The sequence below is a fragment of the Neolamprologus multifasciatus genome, chromosome 6 (genome assembly GCF_963576455.1).
Source record: "Neolamprologus multifasciatus chromosome 6, fNeoMul1.2, whole genome shotgun sequence".
NCBI classification, from domain to species: Eukaryota; Metazoa; Chordata; class Actinopteri; order Cichliformes; family Cichlidae; genus Neolamprologus; species Neolamprologus multifasciatus.
Window position 1 is genome coordinate 5,082,833 of NC_140444.1, and position 24,788 is coordinate 5,107,620.

The 24,788-nt window shown below is 44.9% G+C and overlaps 1 protein-coding gene across 2 annotated transcripts in view; it reads right to left on the bottom strand.

Moving 5' to 3' along the window:
• Positions 1-323: 323 nt before the first annotated feature.
• maml3 (mastermind-like transcriptional coactivator 3) overlaps positions 324-24,788 on the bottom strand; it is a 153,881-nt gene continuing 129,416 nt past the window's right edge. For both annotated transcript variants that reach the window (XM_085163880.1, XM_085163881.1), the window contains exons 4-6: positions 10,228-10,473; positions 5,864-5,942; positions 324-4,493 (exon numbers count right to left, since the gene is read on the bottom strand). In XM_085163880.1, the coding sequence (XP_085020006.1) occupies positions 3,421-4,493; positions 5,864-5,942; positions 10,228-10,473 (1,398 nt within the window). In that variant the 3' untranslated portion in view covers positions 324-3,420. The remainder of the gene's footprint in view (positions 4,494-5,863; positions 5,943-10,227; positions 10,474-24,788) is intronic.

Consider the following 24,788-nt stretch of genomic DNA (forward strand, 5'->3'; position numbering starts at 1 on the left):
AAATGTTGTCTACAGACTTGGTCCCGGTACATAATGATATTTGGAGGAAGCTTCCTTTCTCTTCCTGAAGGGATTTCAAACGCAGCCTCACTTTGGCTGTGACCTTAACACTGACCCACACATGTTTCTATACCTTCCTGCCTCCGAGTTGGACTCGTAATCCTTGGGTGTTTTCCCACAAACTGCCTCTAACATGTGATTTATGAGCCTGCCTGGACTAGCATCAAACTTTTGGAAGCATGAGCATTGGAGCCCCCGCAGGTTTGGGCGCTCCGCTGCTTTTCCTACACGAGGCAGGCTCAACGACCGAGAGGGTTTTAAAATTTGTGACCGTGCTCCCCCTGGTAAAACTCGGGAATGCTATAAAAACCCTACATATCCTTGACATTCAGTCTCCATACAGTGAGATGGAGGACTCCCCAAAGGTGACAGAAACCCCCCAAAAAAGTACAGAAATTCATTCGCGGGTGCTGCCAAACACAGCGGCGCTTACAGGACGACGGGCGTGGTGGTTAAAGTTCGTATTTAAAGGGTTGGATTATACAACACCAACAACCATGAGAACAGATGATGACAAGGAGTTAGTTTACAGAGAAGAAGGCTTTTTTGGTTTTGTTGATTACAGCATCGTCCCCCAAACTTTCACTCTGATGAGCTAAATACAAAGTAATGCAGACACGCTTTCATTCATCTTTTAAAGCGTTAGCGATGTAAGATGTTACCAACAAGTACAGTAATAAAACCTTTTTGACACATATTCATTATGCACACATCAGGGCAGAGGAAGTTGAGAGGGAAGGGAGACACGAACTTCAGTGGAAGCACTGATTATCTCGACACTAACACTTTAAAGGGACTGATCACCCCAGCCTTCATTTTATATGTTTTTCCTTCAGCCTCCAGTTTTCTTTATTCATCTCTATGAAACAGCACTTTTTGCAAATATTTTTATTCTACGAATTATGAAACGGTTACTCCAAACATCACATAAATCGTGTGTAAAATAAATAATAATAATGATAATTAAAGTTGCAGTTCCTCTAGTGGCCACTTGAGGCAGCCTTCAAATATGATTCAGTCCCCATAGACTCCCATGTTAAAATGCCCAGCTTTACAGCAGAATTAAACATGTTTACACCCTGGTGCTAAACAAATATGGCATTGATCTCTAGAGATAACTTACCCCTTTATATCACCTGTGCAGTGGGTATAGTTTTGTTATATGTTACACCCATCCCATGGTAACTTTGACAGCAACAGATGATGGCTGTCTGATAAGCCTCAGAAATGCCAATTGGGGTCACTGAACTGGACCTCTCACCATTCGGTGTCTTTTGGAGCAACCCATGCTTCAGTTTTGAAGTTAGTTGGCACAAACTAGCAGGTACCTGTGGATGTGCGGTGCACCTGTACAGTTTAATGATGCGGTTTCCTAACCAACCATGCAAGTGTGAGCTCATAGCTTAGCAGTCCACTGTCTCATACAAATAGAGTCATATTTAGGTCAGAAAAACCTTCAGAGTCGTGGCCACAAGCCAACATTAGGACTTCAAAACCAACAGATTTTCTTTCTTTATACTGAATTACAGCCAATAGAAGTGTGTAGTTAGCACTGACACTCAACTCCATCACTACTATTGTGCAAGCTTCTCATCATTGTTAGTTACCCTCTTACTTCTGCACATTGATGTTGTTGGTGGCTGTAGTTTGGTAAAGCACATGGTTTGTGGATGTTTTCCGAGTAACCAGATTATGCGATTTATTTCCATTACACCTAAGTGAAGGTTGAAATCTCTGCAGCTGACCGGACGAAGGACAAATAAAACTGCACACCTGATGAAAAGTATGAGAATTTTATCTTTGGGGTGAGCTGTCCCTTAAAGGCTATCTGAAGCTTCTCTCTCTCTTTAAAACAAACTCGAGGCTTAGCAGTGGTTCATTTTCCTTGTAAAGCGCCAGAAGGGCCCGACTTGTATTTCTTCACAGTAGTGTTACAGTATAGCACAGTTATAGTTTGAAACGAGGGCGTTTTACAGCTGAGAGAAGCCACGATGTAAAGCGGGGCTACGGTGAGTGACGACAAGCTGAGCCACAGATTTTTTTACCAAACAGATTTTCAAAAGATGACGAACTAAGAAACAAAACTAATTTAAACTTTCTTTTCCGTGTGTAATTGACAAACTACCAGATTCACCGTAAAAGAAAAACACAGCGACAAAATAAAACACTGCGGGCGGCTTTTCAATGAGCTTTTTTTCTCGTCTCTTTAGAAGAAGAAGTCACTTGTGGTGCTTGAATACATTCAGTGCCCAGCGATCGTTTCTGTCTGCCTGATGCATGCGATGTGGTTTGTGTCACGCAGACAGAAGGTTTAATGTGTAGCCTAATATTAGCTCTGTTTGCCGCCTCTCACACATCTGCACATCCTCCCGGGCTGACGCTTGTTTGTCTGTTTGTTGTTGTCTACGTGTGCTTGCTTTAGCTGCCTAATCTCTCCTCCTTTTCTCAGCTTTTTACTGCCTTTGTCTTTGTCTACATGTGCAACCACAGCGACACAACACAGGAAATGAACCACAACCCCCCTTTTAAAAAAATTAAATAAAAACGCCACTCAGGTCGGTTGCCTAGCAAAAGCACTAGAGGGCAGAGCGAGCCTGCGTGGCACAATAGAGGAGCGTCATTTGTTCTGTTGTGATGTGCACAGTTTAAACAGAGAAAGGAGCGTTGAGAGCGAGGAACGAGTCTCTGGAGAGAGGGTGGGAAAGACGGGAGGAGAGAGGAATGGAGGATGAGAGGGAAATCAAGTGAAAGGAACAGAGTGAAGGAGCGTGAGGGAATCAGATTTGTGAGTGTGTGTGTGTTTGTGTGTCTGTACGATGGGGGGGCTCAAATCTAAGAGGAGGAATGGGAGCGTTGAGAGTGCTTTCTACTCCCTTCAGCTCCTCGCGTAGTTGAGAGATCTGAAGCACTGATCAGGGTGGCACAAACACACAAACACAAATAAATTGCTGTCTTGAGAACAAGTCTTGCTTCCCCTTCATCAGTCTACAGTTTCCAATCAGCCCCTGCTGAAGCTCGGGCTCAAAGCGCTGCTGCGTGAATGGGCCTCGCTTTCAAACACTGAAGAAAATTTATTCCACAGAGAAAAAAGGGAAAATTAGGAAACACACTTCTTAATCTCTATATTGGTTTTTCATTAATATGCACAAGACAAAATGATAGCTCTCTCCATCACACGCACACATACATACGCACAAAACGTAACACAGGAACTCATTTATAATCTCGCTCATGTTTTACAAAACAAAAACATGCCAGTCCACGTCATGTTATCGTTTTTGTTTTACTTTCTCAGATTTTAAAATTTGTCCAACTTTAAATGTTTTTATTTCATCCGGTAACAACTTTCCCCGTTGGCTATTAGCTCGAGAAAAACTCCTCCATCCAACCGTCACTTGAGTCCAGCTCTGCCCCCGAGCCGTCGCCCAATCCGAAGGCTCCTCCGCCTGAGGGCCCGCCCCCGTATCCATAGGATGACATGTCCTGATTGGCTGTCCTCTGGTAGCCCTGCGGCTGACCTCCAACCCCGACCGCCCCTGGTCCGTAAGATCCACCTCCTCCACCTCCACTTGCCCCTAATCCTGGCCCCCCAGGGCCTGGCACGAAACCCCCCATCCCAGTTATTCCCTGGCCCATCACCCCCTGGTTCATTCCCTGGTTCATAACCATAGGGCGGGGTTGGTTGGTCCTTGGTTGACCACCCATGTGAGGGCCCATCATCGGGCCAGCCATACCCGCAGCTGGGTTGCCCAACCTGGGGTCCATCCCCTGGCCCATCCCTTGTCCCGGGCCCTGAAAGTGTTGTTTAGCCATGCGTGGGGGTTGACCCGGCTGCATCCCATAACCCTGGGCAGAGCTGAACCCCACCATATCTCCTCCCCCTCCTCCTGTAGTCCTTCCAACTCCACCCCCCATGGCCTGCAGACTCTGTCCTTGCTGCTGCGGCCAGCCACTTGCTGCCATTCCCCCACCGCCTCCTCCCAGCATGCTCTGCAGTCTCTGTGTTTGAGCTTTGGCATTAGGAGGTCCTTTAAGAGGCTGTTGGGTCATGGAGTTCATTAACATCCCTTGCCCTCCATAACCTCCAGCTCCACCACCTCCGGGTCCTCCAGGCATACCTCCGACTCCAGGACCCGCACCTGCCTGCCGGGGTGGCCCTCCGGTGGGGTTGTGCTGTGGCGGAAGACCCATGGAGGCTTGGACGCTTTGGCTCTGGTGCTGCTGCTGGTGGATCATTTGGCTCATGGAGGGGTTGAGCCCATACAGGGAACCCTGGTTGGATCCCTGGTTACTGTAGGGTAGTCCCATGTCAGTTTGGGGTCCCACAGAACCACCCTGGGCCTGAACAGAACTCATCTGGACCATCTGCTGCTGAGTTTGCGGCTGCTGCAGGAGGCGGGTAGCCCGAATGTTCTGGAGAGCCTGAGGGGTACCTAGGAGTGGAAAATAAGAGGAGTTAGCAAACAGATGAGGAAATAGTTGTAGGGGAAAATCTGAGAGCTTACACAGTAGAGCCACTTAAATGACCCAAAGGCCATAAGACGGCTCTAATAAGTCATTGCTGAGGCAAAGATTTATGTTGCACGACAGCCCCTTTACTCTGGAAACGAATGCTTCCCATCCAATTTGGCCCAAATCCTACCCCACCAAAATAAAACTAAACACACTGAAGCACCAACATCTCACTCCTCTACTTTTTGCTATTAGATGCTCAGAAGCAGCTGAGCTGAGGAGGTCTGCTAGCGTGGAAATGGCTTTAAATCCTATAATAAACCCACTTCTGACATCATTCCACTAATCCCCCACCTCACAGCTCAGGCTGAAAATGTAACAGAGGAGCGAGAATGAAGAGGATCACTCACTCCAGTAAGTAGGAAGTGAGTAGAGTTGCAGGTAACTGTCTATATACTTCACAGATCACAAATATATCGAGAGTGAGATTTGTAGGTGATATGAGCACAATCACAGATACACTGCAGGACAGCTGAGTTAATGTGTATATCTGTAGGCCGAAGTTTCACACCGGAGCTTCCTCTTCCTCTCCATATTATCTCTTTCATTTGCAGACACTGATGGCTATAAATGGTTTTTCAGCCTGACTCTCTTCCTCATTCTCCTCTCTCTCTCTCGCTTCCTCTGTGTTTTCTTTGTCTCTCCATCATCTCATCTCTCCGTTCAACCTCTCCTTCTACCCACCGAACCATCTACCTTTCCCTCTACTTGCCAGCCGCCCCGCTCTCACTCCTCCTCCCATTCTCTCCCACTTCCCCTGCTCTCATCCATCTCTCCGACTTCACCGGAACTCTGGGGGATCCAGGACAGACAAGTTGCCGTGGTAACAGGCAGAGCAGAATTTTTTATTTTTTTTATTTTGTATTTTTTTTTTCCCGGAGAGAGGAGGAGAGAGAGAGAGAGAGGCTGGAGAGCATCTGAGCGCCAACTGATGTATCTGACAGAGACAGACAGAAAGGACGAGGCTTGGTTTCAGGGTGATGTTTGGTCAGTGCTGTTGTTTGCATACATATCTGTCTGTGAACGTGGCACCGAATGAACTGCAAAATCTGCTACGTCCCTAAATGTCTTGGAGCGCCACCATGTATACCATACTTGTTGCTGACAAAACATGCGTGTATAATTGTAGCCTCCCCCCCACATGCACACAACCATCTGGGTGCTAAATCCATTTTCCAATAAATAATAACGTGTGAGAAAATCTTGTGGGGTGCAGCCATTCTTGCGCAGGCGCATGCCGTGTGTGCACTGCTGCACAGGTGACATGAACGCACGTGCTCATGTGTCTCACCTTGGTACTGATTGACTTGGGGATATGGATTCCTCTGGCCCTGGCCGATTTGTCTGGGGAGATGTTGCTGCTGCTGGAGCTGCAGACACAGACAGATGGAAGTTGTTAAGCAAGTATGCTGAAAGCGTGTTACAGCTGCTCGTACCTATTTCATGAATTTTGTATCATTAGGGCGTGAGATACACAGAAGAACAGAATCACAGTTGACAGTAAGAATAGTTTAGCAGAAGAACCTTTCTTTTGCTTCTCTATCGCCGGATTGAAGCCTATGTGCTAAAAGCTGCACTTCCTCTAATGGCCACTTGAGCTGGACCCATGCCTGCTCTTAAAGAGCCAATAACAGCCAAAACTAAATAATATAAAGATGTAGGTACACAAATGTTTGATGAAGGAGATTTTAAGGTAGAGACAGATGTAGCTGAGAACAGACAGATGCTTGTTACAGTAGATGTTAGTTAAGTCCAGGTACAATAAGGGTTCAGTGAGGCATTGAGACTTGAGACAGTTGTTCATATTGTCAAGATCAGGCACCGATATTCCACAATACTGATACAGTTAAAGTTTGATGAAGTTATATAGATGCTGGGAACAGCGGCAACCTCACATACAAGGTCTCAAATAATCAGGCTCCATCTTATCTTAAAGAGTTCATATTACTATATCCCCCTAACCAGGCACTTTGCTCTGAGACTGCAGCATTCCTCGAGCATTTAAAAGCAGAGCCTTCAACTTTCAGGCCCCCTCTCTGTGGAACCAGCTCCCAGTTTGGATTTGAGACAGACACCCTCTGTACTTTCAAGATTAGGCTTAAAACTTTCTTTTTTGATAAAACATATAGTTAGGTCCGGATCAGGTGACCCTGAACCCACTCTCTGTTATACTGCAATATCGGGGGAACAAAATCTTTCTGATTTAATTTGAAGTTTTATTTAAACTTATGGACAGAAGCCATTTTTTGTTTCCTATTTGCACGTTATTTTTTTGTTTAAATACTAGCATTTTAACTTGTTTTACCTAATATTTTTATTTATTTCATTTTTAATGTAATGTTAAAAATACATTTGAGTGTTTCTTAGGTCATTATTTTCATTAGCTGTGGGACGAGACAACAGGGTGCTAATCACAGGTGGGCAGACTTAAGCAGGTGAGTCACTGGAGCCCAGAACAGGAAGTTTGCCCACAGGAAGCGGAGATAAGAGACAAATAATCACTAATCGACTAATCAAAGAAAATTGGCAGATTAGTCAACTACCAAAATAATCTGTTTAAGCTGCAGCCCTACTCTGCATTTCATCATTAGTTAATATTAATCTCTGGTTCTCTTCCACAGCGTGTCTTTCAATTCAATTCAATTTTATTTATATAGCGCCAAATCACAACAAAAGTCGCCTCAAGGCACTTCATAGATACAGAGAAAAACCCAACAATCATATGACCCCCTATGAGCAAGCACTTTGGCGACAGTGGGAAGGAAAAACTCCCTTTTAACAGGAAGAAACCTCCGGCAGAACCAGGCTCAGGGAGGGGCGGGGCCATCTGCTGTGATTGGTTGGGGTGAGAGAAGGAAGACAGGATAAAAGACATGCTGTGGAAGAGAGACAGAGGTTAATAACAGATATGATTCAATGCAGAGAGGTCTATTAACACATAGTGAGTGAGAAAGGTGACTGGAAAGGAAAAACTCAATGCATCATGGGAATCCCCCGGCAGCCTACGTCTACTGCAGCATAACTAAGGGAGGATTCAGGGTCACCTGGTCCAGCCCTAACTATATGCTTTAGCAAAAAGGAAAGTTTGAAGCCTAATCTTGAAAGTAGAGATAGTGTCTGTCTCCTGAATCCAAACTGGAAGCTGGTTCCACAGAAGAGGGGCCTGAAAACTGAAGGCTCTGCCTCCCATTCTACTTTTAAATACTCTAGGAACAACAAGTAGGCCTGCAGAGCGAGAGCGAAGTGCTCTAATAGGGTGATATGGTACTACAAGGTCATTAAGATAAGATGGGGCCTGATTATTTAAGACCTTGTATGTGAGGAGCAGGATTTTGAATTCAATTCTGGATTTAACAGGAAGCCAATGAAGGGAAGCCAAAACAGGAGAAATATGCTCTCTCTTTCTAGTCCCTGTCAGTACTCTTACTGCAGCATTTTGGATTAGCTGAAGGCTTTTCAGTGAGTTTTTTGGACATCCTGATAATAATGAATTGCAGTAGTCCAGCCTGGAAGTAATAAATGCATGAACTAGTTTTTCAGCGTCACTCTGAGACAGGATATTTCTAACTTTAGAGATGTTGCGCAAATGGAAGAAAGCAGTCATACATATTTGTTTAATATGTGCGTTGAAGGACATGTCCTGGTCAAAAATGACTCCAAGGTTCCTCACAGCGTTACTGGAGGCCAAGGTAATGCCATCCAGAGTAAGAATCTGGTTAGATACCATATTTCTAAGATCTTCAGGGCCGAGTATAATAACCTCAGTTTGATCTGAATTAAGAAGCAGAAAGTTAGCGGACATCCAGGTATTTATGTCTTTAAGACATTCCTGGAGTTTAATTAATTGGTGTGTGTTATCTGTCTTCATAGATAGATAGAGCTGGGTGTCATCTGCATAGCAGTGAAAATTTATGCTATGTCTTCTAATGATGCTGCCTAAGGGAAGCATGTATAGTGTAAACAGAATTGGTCCTAGCACTGAACCCTGTGGAACTCCATAATTAACCTCAGTGTGTGAAGAGGACTCTCCATTTACATGTGCCAACTGGAGTCTATTAGATAGATATGATACAAACCACTGCAGCACAGTACCTGTAATAACTACAGCATGTTCTAATCGCTCTAATAGGATATTATGGTCAACAGTATTGAACGCTGCACTAAGGTCTTTGTCCTCTCTTCCTCCCCTCATCCTAAACAAAGTCACCCAGGCTCAGGAGAGGCCGCCCCTCCCTGATCCTAGGTTTCTTCCCGTTAAAAGAAAGTTTTTCCTTCCCACTGTCGCCAAGTGCTTGCTCAAAGGTCCTTTGATTGTTGGGGTTTTCGCCCCATTATGGTAGGGTCTTTACCTTACAACATAAAGCCTCTTAAGGCAACTGCTTTTGTGTTTTGGTGCTTTGGGAAGATGTGTTGGGTAAACAGCATTGGGGACAGCAGAAGAAGATATCGGAACAGTTGAGTTCAGACAGATGTTGGTATGAGTTAAGATAGATGGTATAATTGCATTAAGACAGATGTTGTTACAGCTGAGTTTAGCCAGATGTTGGTACAGCTGAGTTAAGACAGGCACTGGTACAATTGAGTTAAGATGGATGATATAATTGCATTAACACAGATGCTGGTATAATGAAGTTAAGACAGATGTTGCTAGAGTTTGTTATATGTTGGCCACCTGATACAGTGGAGTTAAAATAGATGTTGGTACAGCCAGTTCAGGCAGATGTTGGCACAGCTGAGTCAAGACAGGTTCTGACAGATGCTGATACAGCTGAGCTGAGACAGATGTTGGTCGAGTTAAGACAGATGCTGATACAGCTGAGTTACGACAGATGTTGGTGTAATTTAATTTAGGCAGATGTTTTTACTGTTGAGTTTAGGGCAGATGTTGGGTATAACTGTACTAAAACAGATGTTTTGGTATAGAAGAAGAGAGGAAGATGCGTGCTGACGGGATTAGATTTGCGTACATAACCTGTGTGATGCTCGTTTGCATTAACAGCATCATAACTGATTAGTGTAATGATGTAGCCACAGTTTGTTCTGCAGGTATAAAGAGAAACCTGAAAGGTCTGCTCATTAACAAGCAGTCTGCACATTTTAAAGCGGGTCCTGAATGTATGCATGGGCAGGTTGCTCATTTTATACTCAGTTAACAACATACACTAAATCCCAGCAGGACGGCGTTCCTTTTTGGGCACCTATATTTGTGTGTCTGTGTATGTTTTTGCAGATCCAATTAAAACCCTTCGTAGTGGGTGGTGACTTCAGAGTTCAGAACTCTTTTAACACTTGATTCCCTCACAGAGAGAGAAATAAAAAGAAAACACCATATTATCACAGCAGGCGGCATGTGACAAAAACACATCTACACACACACACACACACACAGACACACACTGAAGAGATGAAAAGGAAGTAGTGAAGAGGGGGCTGGTTGAGGGTAATTATACATGCAACCAGACAACAGTGAGGAAGAAGAGAGGATGAGCTGCTCTTGTTTGAGCTGAAGATGCTGACAAATCTACATGGATGTATGAACAAACAAGGCAAACACGCACACGCACACATTATAATTTAATGGGTGACAGATGAGTCACAGAGGCCTTCCTTCCTGTTTAATCATCACCCCACTGAATGACATGAACATAAACTCACCTGTTCAGCCAAGAGTTGCTGCTGCTGTCTCTGCTCTCTTAAGAGCTGCTGTTTCTGCTGCTCCATCATGTGCATCTGCGCCCTCTTCTCCTGCTCCATCACCATCATCTGCTTCATCACGTCCTGCCGGTAGACCGGAGGCGGACCTGATCCCTGGTTGGGGCCCACCCCAGAGGCAACGCCGCCAGCGGGGTGAGGTGGTGGTATGGCGCCAGGTGGTCGTGACATCCCCACCACACCTTGCTCCTAGAAAGAAGAAGGCAGCAGGTCAGGTGGGCTATCGGCTAATAAGACATCACAGCACACTTGCACAGCTATCATTTAAATATGACGCTAGCAGCCAGCTGGCTTAGCCTAGGATAAAGCATGGACTGTATATAAGAGATGAAGGTAGGCGTATGATGTCATCAGTTGGCTCCTCCCTAAAGCAAGCCCTTCTCTGTCACCCTTCCTGAGTTTAATAATGACAACAATTAACAAAATACAAAGAATTTAATGAGGTCACAGAGTAAAGTGAGTAGTCAGAGGACTTGACCCCTGCTGACCATTAGAAAGAATGCAGGTTGATGATGGTTCTGCATCATAAACCTTCTCATATCCAGAAGCTATGGCAACGTTTTATATACAGTCTATAGAATAAAGACAGGAAACAGTAGGCTGTAGCTCCACCTTCTGTGTGAAAAGCTAAAAAAAAATCAGCCAACTAGCATCTATAAAGCTCTATAAAGCTACAGCTGCAATAATATTATTCCTAACCAGCTTGTATGTATGTTGTCTGTCAGTATATCAGGAGAAATTACATGAAACTCGATGACGGGAAGGCAAAGAAAGAACTTCCACGAGGTCACCAGTGAATCACTACATGCTGTATAGCTAGGTAGCATTTAGCCACATGGTAAACAAACTCTTACAGTTTTTCTGTTAAAGAATTTCTCTTTAGCAATGCCAAGTGAGTCAAAAGAATACACGCGAAGGTGTAATTGTAAACCATACAGGTCAAAACTCTCAGCGCTAACACTCTCTTTGCAAGAAAGCAAAGTATATGTATTTTCCAAGATGTTTAAATATTCCACTGAAGCCATTTTTAATCACGTATGCTCTGTTAAAGGCGTAAAACCAAACAAAAAGGAGCTTCTCGGCATCTAACAAAACCATTTCAGACTCTGAAAATCTCCTCTCCACCGAGTCATTGTTATCGCTCTTTATCACAAGTGAATGCCACACAATAAGATCAGATACATAAGGAAGGCATATTTTATACACTATTGGAGATGGAGGCATTTAGACTGCCGGCTTTGCGTGGTCCCTTTTTTGGCATAACGCTGCAGTCGAGCCTTGTGATGTATTTTAACTCACAAAGACACAGTCCAGCTGTCTGTGAATGACAGTGAAAAACAAGATAAAGACAAGACTGCCTCAAGATTCAGCACGCTGGGCCACCCTGAGTCCTCCCAACGGGGGCACCGGCTTGTCCTCGCTGTGCTGCATACATTATCTCCTCATTAGCATATAAAGAGCACTTCCTCCTCCACTCAGGCGTATGCTAATCTCTAATAGGATGAAATGGCCTGCTCTGGCCAATGGGAGTGGAGTGTTTATGGATCTATTAAAGGTTAGACAGCTGAACGAGAGTGGACATTGTTTAGGCCTGCCAGCAATAGAAAGGGGGAGGACTGAGAGGAGAGGAAAGAATGATTCGGGCCAGTAAAGAGTGTTTGCTCGCATAAAAATGCACCAGCACACAGGAACAAAGAGTGTACAACAAATCACATTTAACTGCAGGGCGAGAATGAAACAGCGAACGCGGGATTACAGCACCAAATCACAGCGCTGGCTCGCGTCAGTAACACACCAGTATACTCAATATGTTTCGAAAGAGCCAAAGCCTCGTAATCCGCATTGAGGCTCGGCTCTTCTTAGAAAGGAGTTACGTGTAGATAAACCTCATATATTAGAGCACAAAAAGCCCTGTGGAGCAAACAGAATCGGCTGCTTAGGACTGGCTCACCAGACAGCCAGACCAGACTGATCGATGTTCAGAGCTACGTGTCTCATCTTCGGATGGCATGTTTGTGCCCGGATGGCAGCGCGGCAGTTAGACGATGCACGAGAGCGGGGAAGAGACGGCGAGCTGTAGTGTTGGGAAATGACCAACGGGTGGCAGTGGTGATCTTTAAGCACAGGCGTGTGTGTGCTGGTCTCACTGGCCTCTCAGCAGATGGCTCAATCATGACGGCTCTGATCTACGATCGCTCCCTCTCTCACTCTACCACTTTTCTTTCCTTCTCTCTAAACACCCCCCCACCCCATCAAAGTCCTCTTTTCTCGACTCTTTCTTTGGTTCCATCTCTTCTCTGAAGAGAAGGGGCCCTGAGTCATGTCCACACAACTGCAAAGGAGTGAAAAAACGGAAGAAAGACGGGTTAGAGGAAAGAGGAGAGGAAAAAGTCTTAAAGATTTTCCTGGAGGTGGTGAAAAAGCAGCACAGTGGCATCTTCCTAAAGAAAGCACAGCTCCGACACATCTTCTAGTTAAATAAAGACACACGGAGAAGACAGACACGAAGAGTAAAATAATGGAAACGCAGTAAATGAATTAGAATTAGTACTATTTCAGCGCTGTTAATACTTCAGTGGAGCGTCGCTAATATACAAAGAATTAAATCTCACGCCAATAAAGCTCATTAAATCAAAAGCAGGTATCCTCTTCAGAATGAAAAGGCAAATTAAATTAATTGGAGGGAAGAGAAAAGAGCATGTGTGTGGAGAGAAACGAGGCATGAGAGCAGAAGGACAACCACAGGAGGAGGATTTGAGCGTAGATCTTGTTTGGGGAGAAAAATCGAGAGGATGCGATGGAGGTGATGAGCCAAAAGAGGAGGAGGAGTAAAAGGTGGGCTGGAGGGGAGGAGAGGAGAGCAGGTACCCTGGCAACAGTTGCTGCAGCGCCGAGCAGATGGCGCTCGGAGGAGCGGTTATGGCCGCCGCGCCTGGTCACCCTCCGCAACAACCGGGCAGACCCGAACAAACAGCGTACAGTACACGCGGGTACAAACGAGTCTCCCGTGCAGCATTAATGTGTTCGACCAATCTTCCACTCTCTTTGTCCTCTCGTGTGAGCGTTGTTACTAATGTAAGAAAGAGCACGCTCTGTGTCTGTTTTCTCTGTCAGCCCCGTCCATCCAACTCTCTCTCCCCCAGACGCTTCGTTTTGGCACCTCGGACCGGCTCGAGTCAGCCCCCAAACTCTGAGCTGTTCAGCAGAAATGGGTCAGTGGATAAAGTGACTTGAAGCTTAGCTGCTAACGAATAAGAGCTCAGTCACAGGCTGAAGTTTGTAACTGAAACAGTTCCTGTAAGTCGGACGGTTTGTGGCAGAAAAACTGAGGCGGAAAGGAGAAGAAACCAAGAGTTGAATGTATTCTGGAGCATGTGTGTGTTTGTTTGTGTGTATGTAACTGTGTGTGTTGGAGACTGTCAGCTTTATTGGGTTAGCAGGCATGGAGAGCCTAGGTGATTACATTACACATGAAGTGAGCGGAAATATGTGTGTGTGCATGTATGTGTGTGTGTGTGCGTGTATAAGAGAGACTGAAATATGCGTCTGCTGCATTAACTGTATTTGTGTTTATGTGAATGCATTGGTATGCAGGGACTGGCACCCAGTTTGTTCGGGTCTGATTGAGTCACTGCAGTCTGGTGCTCTATTTCAGGGTCATGATTTTCTGTGCACAGAGTGACTACACCATATATCAGTGGCATCTGTTCACACTAGTTTAGTCACTTCATTGTTTATTTATCTCGTTACTTATAAGAGATAATAATGCATTAATTAGTTTAGGTAAATACACTTTGGGCTACTTCATTCGGTAAAGCTGTACTGGGTTGGACCCCTATTTAGCTTTAGAACTGCCTCAACTGTTTGAGACTTAGATTCAACAAGTTGCCAGAAATATTCCTCAGAGATTTTGGTCTCTGTTGCTGTAGATTTGTCTTCCGTGCATCCATGATGCAAACCTCCCCTTCCACGACATCCCATAGGTACTCTATTGGATTGAGATCTGGTAACTGTGGAGGGCATCGAGTAAAATTTAGTTCAATTCAATTCAGTTTTATTTACATAGCGCCAATTCATAAACAGCAGTCTCTTATTGACCTTACAATAACAGAGAAAAACCCAACAATCAGATGATTCCCTATTGAATAAGCACTTGGCGATAGTGTGGAGGAAAAACTCCCTTTTGAAAGGAAGAAAGCTCCAGGAGGCGGCCATTTTTCCCAACTGGTTGTGTGTGAGACGAGGTAGACAGAACAATGAGTGTTCAAGAAAGCTGTTTGAGATGTTCTGAACTTTGTGACATGGCCTGTTTTTTCCCCCGCTGGAAGCAGCCATCAGAGGATGGGTCAGCAAAAACACCCAGAGAGACCTTGGCTGTTTAAATGATGTTTGATGTTTGGTACTAAGGAGCCCAATCTTCTACTGACCAAATCTTTTAGCCAAAGTTTCCTGTTACTGGCACCTGGTGTAGTTTTCTGCTGCCATAGCCCATCTGCTTCAAGGTTTGATTGTTGTAAAGAGTGGAGTTACTGTTGTCTTTCTATCAGAAAGTCTGACCTCGGACATCAACAAGTCATTTTCACCCAGAGAACTGCAGCTGATTGTTTTTTTTCTTTGTTTTATCATTCTATATTAACCCTAATGATAGATATGCAGGAAAATCCCAGTAGATCAGCAGTCTGAAGTACTCAGACCAGTCCGTCTGGCACCAACAACCATGCATGTCACATAAATCAGCGGTCCCCAACCTTTTTTGCGCCACGGACCGGTTTATGCCCCACAATATTTTCATGGACCGGCCTTTAAGGTGTTGCGGATAAATACAACAAAATAAAACTAGTACCGGTACCGAAAAAAAGAAGATTTATTCATAACACACGTGAAAAGACCCAGGAAAACCGAGTAAACGATAAAAACGATAACAAAATAACGCTGAAAACCAATAAAAACCCTGAAAACTATACATTTCACACCTGAGCCTCAACTCTCGTGGCCCGGTACCAAACGACTCACGGACCGGTACCGGTCCGAGGCCCAGGGGTTGGGGACCGCTGACTTAAATCACCTTTCCCCCCCCCACCTTTTCATCTTGTCCATGTCTAATTCACTCAGTTGCTGCCATGTGATCTGATGATTACAGTAAAATAAAAAAAAGTTGATTTTTAAAAAAAAAAATTCTATTACCATTAGTTACTTGACCCTTAACAAAGTAGCCAAAGTTTCCTGTTACTGGCACCCCATGTGTAGTTTTCTGCTGCCGTAGCCCATCTGCTCCAAGGTTTGATGGATGCTCTCCTGCATACCTTTGTTGTAAAGAGTGGAGTTACTGTTGTCTTTCTATCAGAAAGTCTGACCTCGGACATCAACAAGTCATTTTCACCCAGAGAACCGCAGCTGTGTTACGTGCCAAGAGGTGTGGCTTTGCTTTTGTGTTCTATCTATCTTTCAGGTGTCAATCCTCCACCTATTGGCCAGTTCGAAGTTGATTGGCATGTGTCTATTGGCTGGTCTGGGCCCAGTTGGCCAATCACACGCCTAGGATTACTACAAATGAGCAGCTCCCTGGCCAGCTGGTGGCTGCTGGCTTCTGCTATGACAAACATTTGCGATCAGGCTTCTTTGTATTATGTGTGGTGGGAGGCTGGACAGGTAAGCTGGGGTACCCTATACACTGGTTGCAGGTTTTAAACTGTTAGACACACTAGGTTATGCGGTTGATGCCACTTTTGTATGTTTTCACTGACCTTTTGTCGAGCAGCTAGGTAGCCCTTTTGTTTTGCATTTTTGTTTTAGTTAGGCCCTGGGAGCTCTCGACCTCTTTTTGTTTTATTACTTTCTTTGATTTGGCTCAACCGCCCAGTCCTCCTCCCCCACCTTTTTTCTTATAGATTCCAATAAATCCCGCCTGATTCTTAACTGTCCTGTTGTCCTCCTCCTCCATTGATTGTGGTTGTCCGGTGTTGCTGTCTCCTACCTGCCTTTGCCACCACCATGGTGGGGGGACGTAACACAAGTGGCGGCTCGTCCGGGATCTGAACCCAGGACCTTTCGCACCCAAAGCGAGAATCATATGCCTTGTTTTTTTTGTTTTTTGTTTTACCATTCTCTATTAATCCTAATGATAGAAAATCCCAGTAGAGCAGCAGTCTGAAGTATGTCCGTCTGGCACCAACAACCATGCATGTCACTTAAATCACCTTTTCCCCCCCAACTTTTCATCTTGTCCATGTCTAATTCACTCAGTTGCTGCCATGTGATCTGATGATTACAGTAAAATTAAAAAATTTTCTATTACCATTAGTTACTTGACCCTTAACAAAAAGTCAGCACTGTGTGTAACACATTACGGTAATCACATTACATTTTTCTACATGGCAGTAATTAAGATATTTCTGCCCTAAATTCAATAATCACAAGACAGATGCAATTATGGCTCCTCAGTCACCTACAAGACAAGTAGATACAAAACCCCTCCAAACATGCAATTTTCTTTCCTCGTGCTGCAATCATCCGACTTCAGTTTGTGTGCAGGTTGGAGGGAAATCGCGTCACAGTCAACAGTTTTTAAGGAATTTAGATATGAACAGTAGCTTAACTGTAATTGCACGAAAGGGAAAGAACACAATAGCAAACTGTATCCTGTCTAAAGATCACTGCTGCTAACACAAAATCAGCTCTTTGTGAGCATCTGCATAAAAGCTGATAAAGAACTCAAAATGACTTTAACGCTGAGCGCATGCAGACTCCAGCCAAGCAGCCAGAGCCTGCAGGGTCTACCTTACAATATAAAGCGACAGTTGTTGTGATTTGGTGCTATATAAATAAAATTGAACTGAATCTCCAACAGGTAACAAAACAGGTAACCTCTTGGGCTTTTTATTTGATTTTTTTACCGACTTTGCTGTCGGCTTTGCGTGTCATCTTTAGGACTGGGATTTGCATTGGTGTGCTAACATGTTTGTATTGTCCACTGGTATGATTATGTGACAGGCCATGTTACAGTAGCAGTAGTGAAAAATTACCTTCTTGACAGAGTACTTAATGTAAGCATGATATTTTCTAAAAGTAATCGATGTCTACTGCATTATTTTGAGCAACGACCCCCCACACTGGTGAAAATTGGACACTGTGACAGCAGAAGCTGAAGGAAGGCAGGCAAAGCTTTCAATTCATCAGCTGATCAACCCTCCAACCCTGACCTGTGGTCATGAAATGTGAGATATGCCCGCAAAAATAAGGTTGGGCATACAAGCAGCTAAAATGGGTTTTCTCCACAGGGTGGCTGGGCTCAGCCTTAGGCCTTGATCGTACTCTGTTACGGACACGGATGGCTGGAGATCCAATGGCTAAGTAGTTATTCCTGTTATATTTCTTTAAAGTCCACTGCCTGGGGCGCATGCCTAGTCGGTGCATTGTAATATAAATTCTCTACAGATGAGTTTGCGCAATCATTGAAACAGGCAAGCAGGTGGACATCCGCATGGACCCTCGTGTTCACTGTTCATGAAATTTACCCCACTTGGACCCGAGTGGACATGGAAAGTATAACTGAGGCTTTAGTGATAAGGTGAAAAGCTCCGAGAGCTGGAAGGGCTCTGGAAGAGAGTTTCCTTCCTGGGAGACAGGTGAGGTGGTTCAGGCATTCGATCAGAGTGTTGCCTGGATGGGTCTCTGTGGAGTTTCTGGGTACATACAACTTGGAGGGGAAGGGAAGACCCAGAACCTGCGGGACAGATTATATATTTCATCTGGCCTGGAACACTTTGGGATCCCCGGGAAGAACTGCTAAGTGTTGCTGTGAAAAAGGACATCTGGAATACCCTGTTTGCCTCGCTACAACCATGACCTGACTTTGGAAAAGTAGAAGATAATGGATCAATCCATTTTCTATCGCTTATCTGGGTTCAGCTCACAGGAGGGCAGCAGTCGAAGCAGAGAAGCTCAGACTTTCTACACCCTGGCGACCTCTTCCGGGGGGATACCAAGGTGTTCCCAAGCTAACCGAGAGATCTGTTCCACTCAGTGAGCACTGGTCTGCCCCAGGGACTCCTCCTGATAGGACATGAGCGAAGCGCCTAGCCTAGGAGACAAAAATGGACTCCCCCTTAAATGCGCCGCAGTGGCTTGGTCCACTTCCTGTAATTCTCTAAACCCTTTATTTAGCTAAACTAAGCTAAGCTACACAACTACTTCTACCATTGAGTAGAATAAAACATATTGACAGTTGTAACAATTCTGCATTTTCTCAGCTTCATTACTGAAACATCTGCTGCCATATTGTTAAGCGGCAGCCATGCCTCCGAATGCAGGAAATTTGCTCATGAGCTAACAGGACTAGCCCCCCCTCAATTCTACACCATTTAGAAAATACTGGAAATACCCCTGTTGGCATGAACATCCACTCTCCAACTGAGATGAAAATCCCATCTGCGACCACACAGCAGTGAGATTAACGGCTGCACTTGCTACACTGAAATAACACACACACCTAAACACATGCACCCACACTGGAAAAGCAAAGAAAAAAGGGACAGATTACTACAGCACTACTACAAGTTTATGCAAAAGAAACACACACACACTCACACACAACCTATAAGAGCATCGGCGCCTGGCAGCCGAGCGCTGGGTGTCTGCGTGCTCTCCAGAGTGGCTCACATCTGTCACCCGCTTGTGTAAGAGGGAGGGAGGGGGAGGGTGTGAAGAGGAGAGAGGAGATGCAAAGCGAGGGTTGGGTGGATAAGGAGATGCTTCATTAGTCTGTTACAGAGGCTACAGCTGCAATCAGACTGAGACAGCGAGCAGGAAATGTATCGGGTTTTTTCCCCCCCAAGTCTCTATTCAGATGAGCAGAAGATCTGCAGCAGGTGAAGGTTTATGGGCAAATCCAAGCCGTGTCCCTGGTTACCGTAACCAGCTGAAGGTCACAGAAGGCGCCTTCACAGCCAGGGCTCATCCATGCCTGAATGTCCTTGGGATTCATGCTGGCTGACCTTAAACTGTGACCCCCTCCCGTGACGCATGAGAGGTGTGGCAAAATATGCAAATCAAAAGCACTGCATCGTGAAGAATGAGGTGGCAATGTGACTGCCAAATGTGCCTGTTTGCTGGAGTGGAGTTTGTTATTTTCAAAGGTTTCAGCCTGAATGAATGGAGATGTAGCAGCTACAGACGCATGAGGGATTATATTTCAAAAGCTGTGAAATGGATGGCAGAAGACACCGTATGCTCACATACAGGCTATAGCACACAATTTCCTTTGTGTTGTCAACCCCCAAATTCCCACAATATGCGAAAACATGGGGACAAGACAGAATTTTCCTTTAATTTGAAAGCCAGAGTTTGTTTTTGAGGATAAAAGCAATAATTATGTTATTTAGTCTATAATCCACTGTTTTCATTTTCCCACTCTTTGTCTTAAACTTGACTGTCATTTGGCTTTTTATTACCCATCATCAATTGCCAATCATCAGTACTAAAACATTGTTACTTTTTATATAATTCAAACATAAGAGTAATTAACTCTAATTAAGTGCAATTAAGTCTAATGAAACCAATGCCGAGTGAGGAAAGTCACATATGAGACTAATAAACAACAGGAAAAGATAAAGATGGAAACAGAATTGGACAGAGGATGATTACTGCATATAAAACTGGACATAGCAACCATGACATGACCCGATAGTTTTTGGACCCTGCATATTGAAACCTCAGTGTTTTTAATAACTGCAGTGTTTATTTTTTTTGGAGCCAGAAGTCACCATATTTGGACAACAGGTGGGAATGCTAAGCTGCTGTATCAGCTAATGCTCGGTATACAAGAATTTCTGCTAATTAGCGCTAAGCAGTAAACTATTAAAATACTAGAATCGAAAACTCTTGGAAGCGCTGTACCGTACCACAGGCCAAACCATTTCTCAGGAACCCATTAAAAATGCTCCAAAAGGCACTGACAGCACAACCAAGGCTGAAAGCTCTGGTTCCAGCTGATTCTCAAAGCTGCTGTGGCTTGTTCAGAGAAAAGATTTCCTTTGGCCTCTGTGCTCTAATTCGATGAGAGTTTTTCCAAATATTCCACATTCCAGCCTCCCAAACCTCTTAAATTGTTCTGAAGGAGCGAATTAGCTTCAGAAGCCTAAACAGTCTTTTGATTTCAGGCTATAAACGTTTATTTCTGTTGTAAAGTTAGGCATGTCAACACATGAATCTGTAGGGAGTGACTGTGTTTGCATGTAGCCTCGTGTGGCCATTAGTGGAACTGCACTTTTTGACACCTGTACATCGATTTCTGCATCAATAAAATCTTCTATAAAAGTCGTCTTTAGCTTGTCGTCAAACAGACAGCTTGCTATGCTTTTAAATATGTGTTTAACACAAAGATATGAAGTCAGTGACTTGGTGAAGAAAGTATTTGATTAAAAATAAAAGATGGTGCACTGCAGCTTATGGTTAAACGCAAGCTTTATGCATGTTATGCAGCTCCTGCTGAGTGATTCACATGCATATACATAATCACACATACACACTAACACCAAGCAGATGGTGAAGGCAGACCTTACAGTGTTGAACTAACCCCACAGCTTCCAAGGTAAAGAAGACATCACTTCATCACACACAGAGTCACGTTTCCATCGCTTCAGAGGGCATTACATCGCTTTACATGAATTTCCTGGAAGCTTAAACTGGCCCAAAAACAAGTCTTCATCCTAAAACATGAAGGTTTGCTCCCACAGGGGAAAATAAAACCGAATATGTAAACACATTTGCCCTCCAAATACAAATATGCACGGAGCAATAAGGACAGATCAAAGTTTCTTAGCCACATATTTTTCACATGTAGAACAACACATAAACCCACTAACCCAGCCCGGCCCCCCTCAAACACACACAGGCACACACACTTGTAGACTTACTCAGTTTCTCCCAGAAGAGAGTTATATTTAAACTGCTGGAGAGGAGTTTTGCTCCCCACAGAGGTCTGTTTAATCTCTAACATCTCTCTACTTTAAACCCTAACTGGCCTATTTCGGAATCTTTTGAATCTACGCACACTCACCCTCACGCACACATAATTTACAGATCAATGTCAAAGTGAAACACACTCAACCTTCCACTTTCCTTTTTTTCCCCCCTTCATAAAATTCACCTCACAGGCTCAAAAACAATCGGCTGGGTTAACAGGGTTTCTTGGGGATCATCCTTTAACCATAACTGAAGCGACATGATGCCATGCAGAGACGCTGTGAAATGCATGTAGGCATGCAGGAGTGGATCAGTTTGACTAAATGAGTCCCTGCAGCATGAACGCTGTTTGGGGGCTCTGTGTTTAACCGAGGGATTTCTGTGCAGACACAGGATGCCACCCACAGACAGCAGCAAGCCTGGAATGTCACTTCACGCTCGTTTGCAGTCGTGTAGCGTGAAATTCTTTAAACTATGATCTCTGCAAAAAAAAAACAACGAAAAACTGTATTGATTCACATTTATTATTATAGTTAAAAATGAGAACATTATATGCAATATATGAACACTTTAGACTGAAACTCTTATTCCCGTGAAGTTCGGATGCCAGGGTTTCCACTAGTGTTGGAAAACCTCTAAAAATGTAGCACATTTTAAGATGTTTCTTTAAGCTACTGTCAGGTTAGCCAGTGTTTGAGTTTAGCTTACCGTTACCTTAAAATGTCATCTAAAAACTGCCTGTTAAAGGAAGAAGAGGTTGAAAAATACGAAAGAACCAGGTTATTGAATTAATTACAGTTTTTTCCTCAGACTGCACAACTGTTCTGGTAGAAATCCTGTGTGGGGATTTAAAACAGGCAGCACGTGCAACCCAAAATGTACAAAGGTGGGAATCTGAGTCTGGTCCCAGATAAACTTCCATGCATAAGCTTTTTTAATCTAATCATACAGTCCAAACCAAACACACAAACATCCAGCGCCTACACTGTAAGCCCCCAAAGTATTCCTCACTGCCCCCTGAGGCCAGGACAGCAGACCGGATTGCACTTTCAATTCAGTTTTATTTACACAGAGCTAATTCACAACAACAAATGCATCAAGGCGCTTTATACTGCAAGGTAAAAGCCCTGCAATATTAGAGATAGAGCACAGAAAAATCAGATGACCCGCTGTGACTATCACTTTATGGTGACAACAGGGAAGAAGAACTCCCTTTTAACAGAAAAAGACCTCCAGTCGGACCAGAGGAGGGGCAGCGATCTACTGTGACCAGCAGGAGCTGAGGGGAAAGAGAGGAGAGACAAAAAGATGAGCATAAAAAGACAAGGACAAAGTAGGAGAGAAAAGACAAAGATGAAGCAGGAGTACAAAGACAGGAGTAAAGGAGAAATGCTCAGTGCATCATGGGAAGTCCCTCAGCAGCCAGACCAATAGAAGCGTAACTAAAGGACGGTTTGGGCTATCAAATCCATCCATCTTATAGGTACAGAGGCTGTCGCTGAGCACACCCCTCATTGCAAAAACACTCTCAGATGGCAGAATCCTCCCCGAGCGTCACAAAAATGTGGAAAAGAATGTGACAAAGAGCCCACAGAGTCCCATCAGCCCAATCTCACGGAGTGCCTGGAGGACCAGAAGAAACCCGACCCATCGAACACATCTGCACAGATCTCCAGCCGAGGCCCTGGTGTCAGACAACAGAGGACACTCGTGTAGCTCAGAGCTGCTGTGGTAACACAAACGAGGCCTACACAGTATTTGGCAGGTGGTTTTAGTGTTGTGGCTGACTGGTGTACCTTTAAAAAGGACCTAAACAGCTAAAACTATCGACGCGAAGGAGTTCCTGCTGCTCGCGGCTCCGCGGTTAGACAGCGTCGGTTCAAACCCAGGCCAGGACTCCCTCACGTCTTCCTCCCTGAGCTTAGGGTGATTATAAATTTCCTGTTAATCATCTCTAATCAATTAAGCGTCTGGTTCAACACTATTAATCACTAATGTTTGTTGAACCCTGTAAAGCATTTCACAAGCTAATCTAATGACCTCCTTCTTATGAATACCTTTATTACCACCTCTATATCATCCTGATGCTTTATATAAGGTGAATAAACGGTCACGGACGGCTGAACATGACGAGCGGCGGGAGGACAGAAGACGGGTGTAAATCACGTCTGCGACAACGCGGCAGGAAGAGGAGAAGAAGAAGAGGAGGAGAGCGGAGGGATGAGATCATTGGTGGCCGGGGAGTGATTGAGGCGAGCAGGCGAGTGTACCACCCTGAGAGGGACCAGGTGCTACAGTAAATCACCTTGGAAACGGTCGCCATGGAGACCTTAAAGACAAAACGGGGAGGCAGACGAGAGGGAAGCTGGGATCTGACGGTGTGTGTGCGTGAGTGATTGAGCGATGTCAGCGCGTGTGTGTTATGAGAGAGAAGACTGATGTGTTCCTGTGTAATCTAATCATGGCGGCTGAGAATGGAACATCTGAGGGACGACTCGGAGCTGCAGCAGGCGGACCGCTCTGTCTCTTCTTTTCACTCGTCTATATCACGACATGCGTTGTGCACACACGCGCAAACACGAGCGTGCGTCTCAAAGGCGTGCGGCTACGTGTGATATCGCCACGGCGACTGCTCCGTCTCTTCCCTGAGAGAATTCCCAACTAGAGGTTTTGAATTATTCACAGCTGTGATCAGTGCTATTACACGGCTGTTAACGGAGGTGAAGATACGTTCCACGCATCCGTCCATCCTCCCTTCTCCGTCTACCTCCCCTCCCCTCTCCTCCCCCTCGTTGTGACAGTAAACTGCCTTTTTATCCGTACGGCATCCTCCATCTCTCACTCAACAGCCTCCTCTTCAATTTCCTCCTCTGCTGTCACACCAGCTCTGTCTTCCATTCTCTCAATCTCTTCTTCATCTGATTGCTTTTCCACTTTTTTTTCCTTCACTCCTCCACCCCGTGCCACCATTTCCTCCCTCCCCCTTGTTCTCCATCCACCCCTTCAGCTCCATCCATCTTCCCATTTATTCCTCCGCCCTGCTTTGTTTGCACCCTTCTCGCCCGCCTCGTTCTTTCACGCTTTCATTTGTTTTTCTACCTGTTTCACATTTGTTTTTCTTCGTCCACGCTCATCCATCTTTATTCCCACTGTTGCTCATTTAGCGGCTGTATCCGTCCCCCCCCCCCCGTCCCCCCCCACCTCAGCGGCCATCATTCACCTCCCTCGTCTCCACCCTCTCCTCCCTTTCACCATTTACCGTTTTTCACTCTCTTCTCCTGTTTTCTTTGACTCCATCTTTACTGAGCGGCCGTGTAACCTCCACCTCTCTTTGTCTCTCTCTCCATCTACCTCTCTAAATCTATCTCTGCCTCTGTCATAGCCCCCTCATTATGCCTTCTCCTCCCATCTCTCTCTCTTTCTCCCTCTCTCCAGAGAAGCCATTAGGTGCTGCTGTAAGGCTATCACTCTTCTGCGCTCTCCCTCTCTTTTCACTCTTTTTCACTCTGCTTTAGTCTCAGGGCAACGGGTTCCCCTTCCCT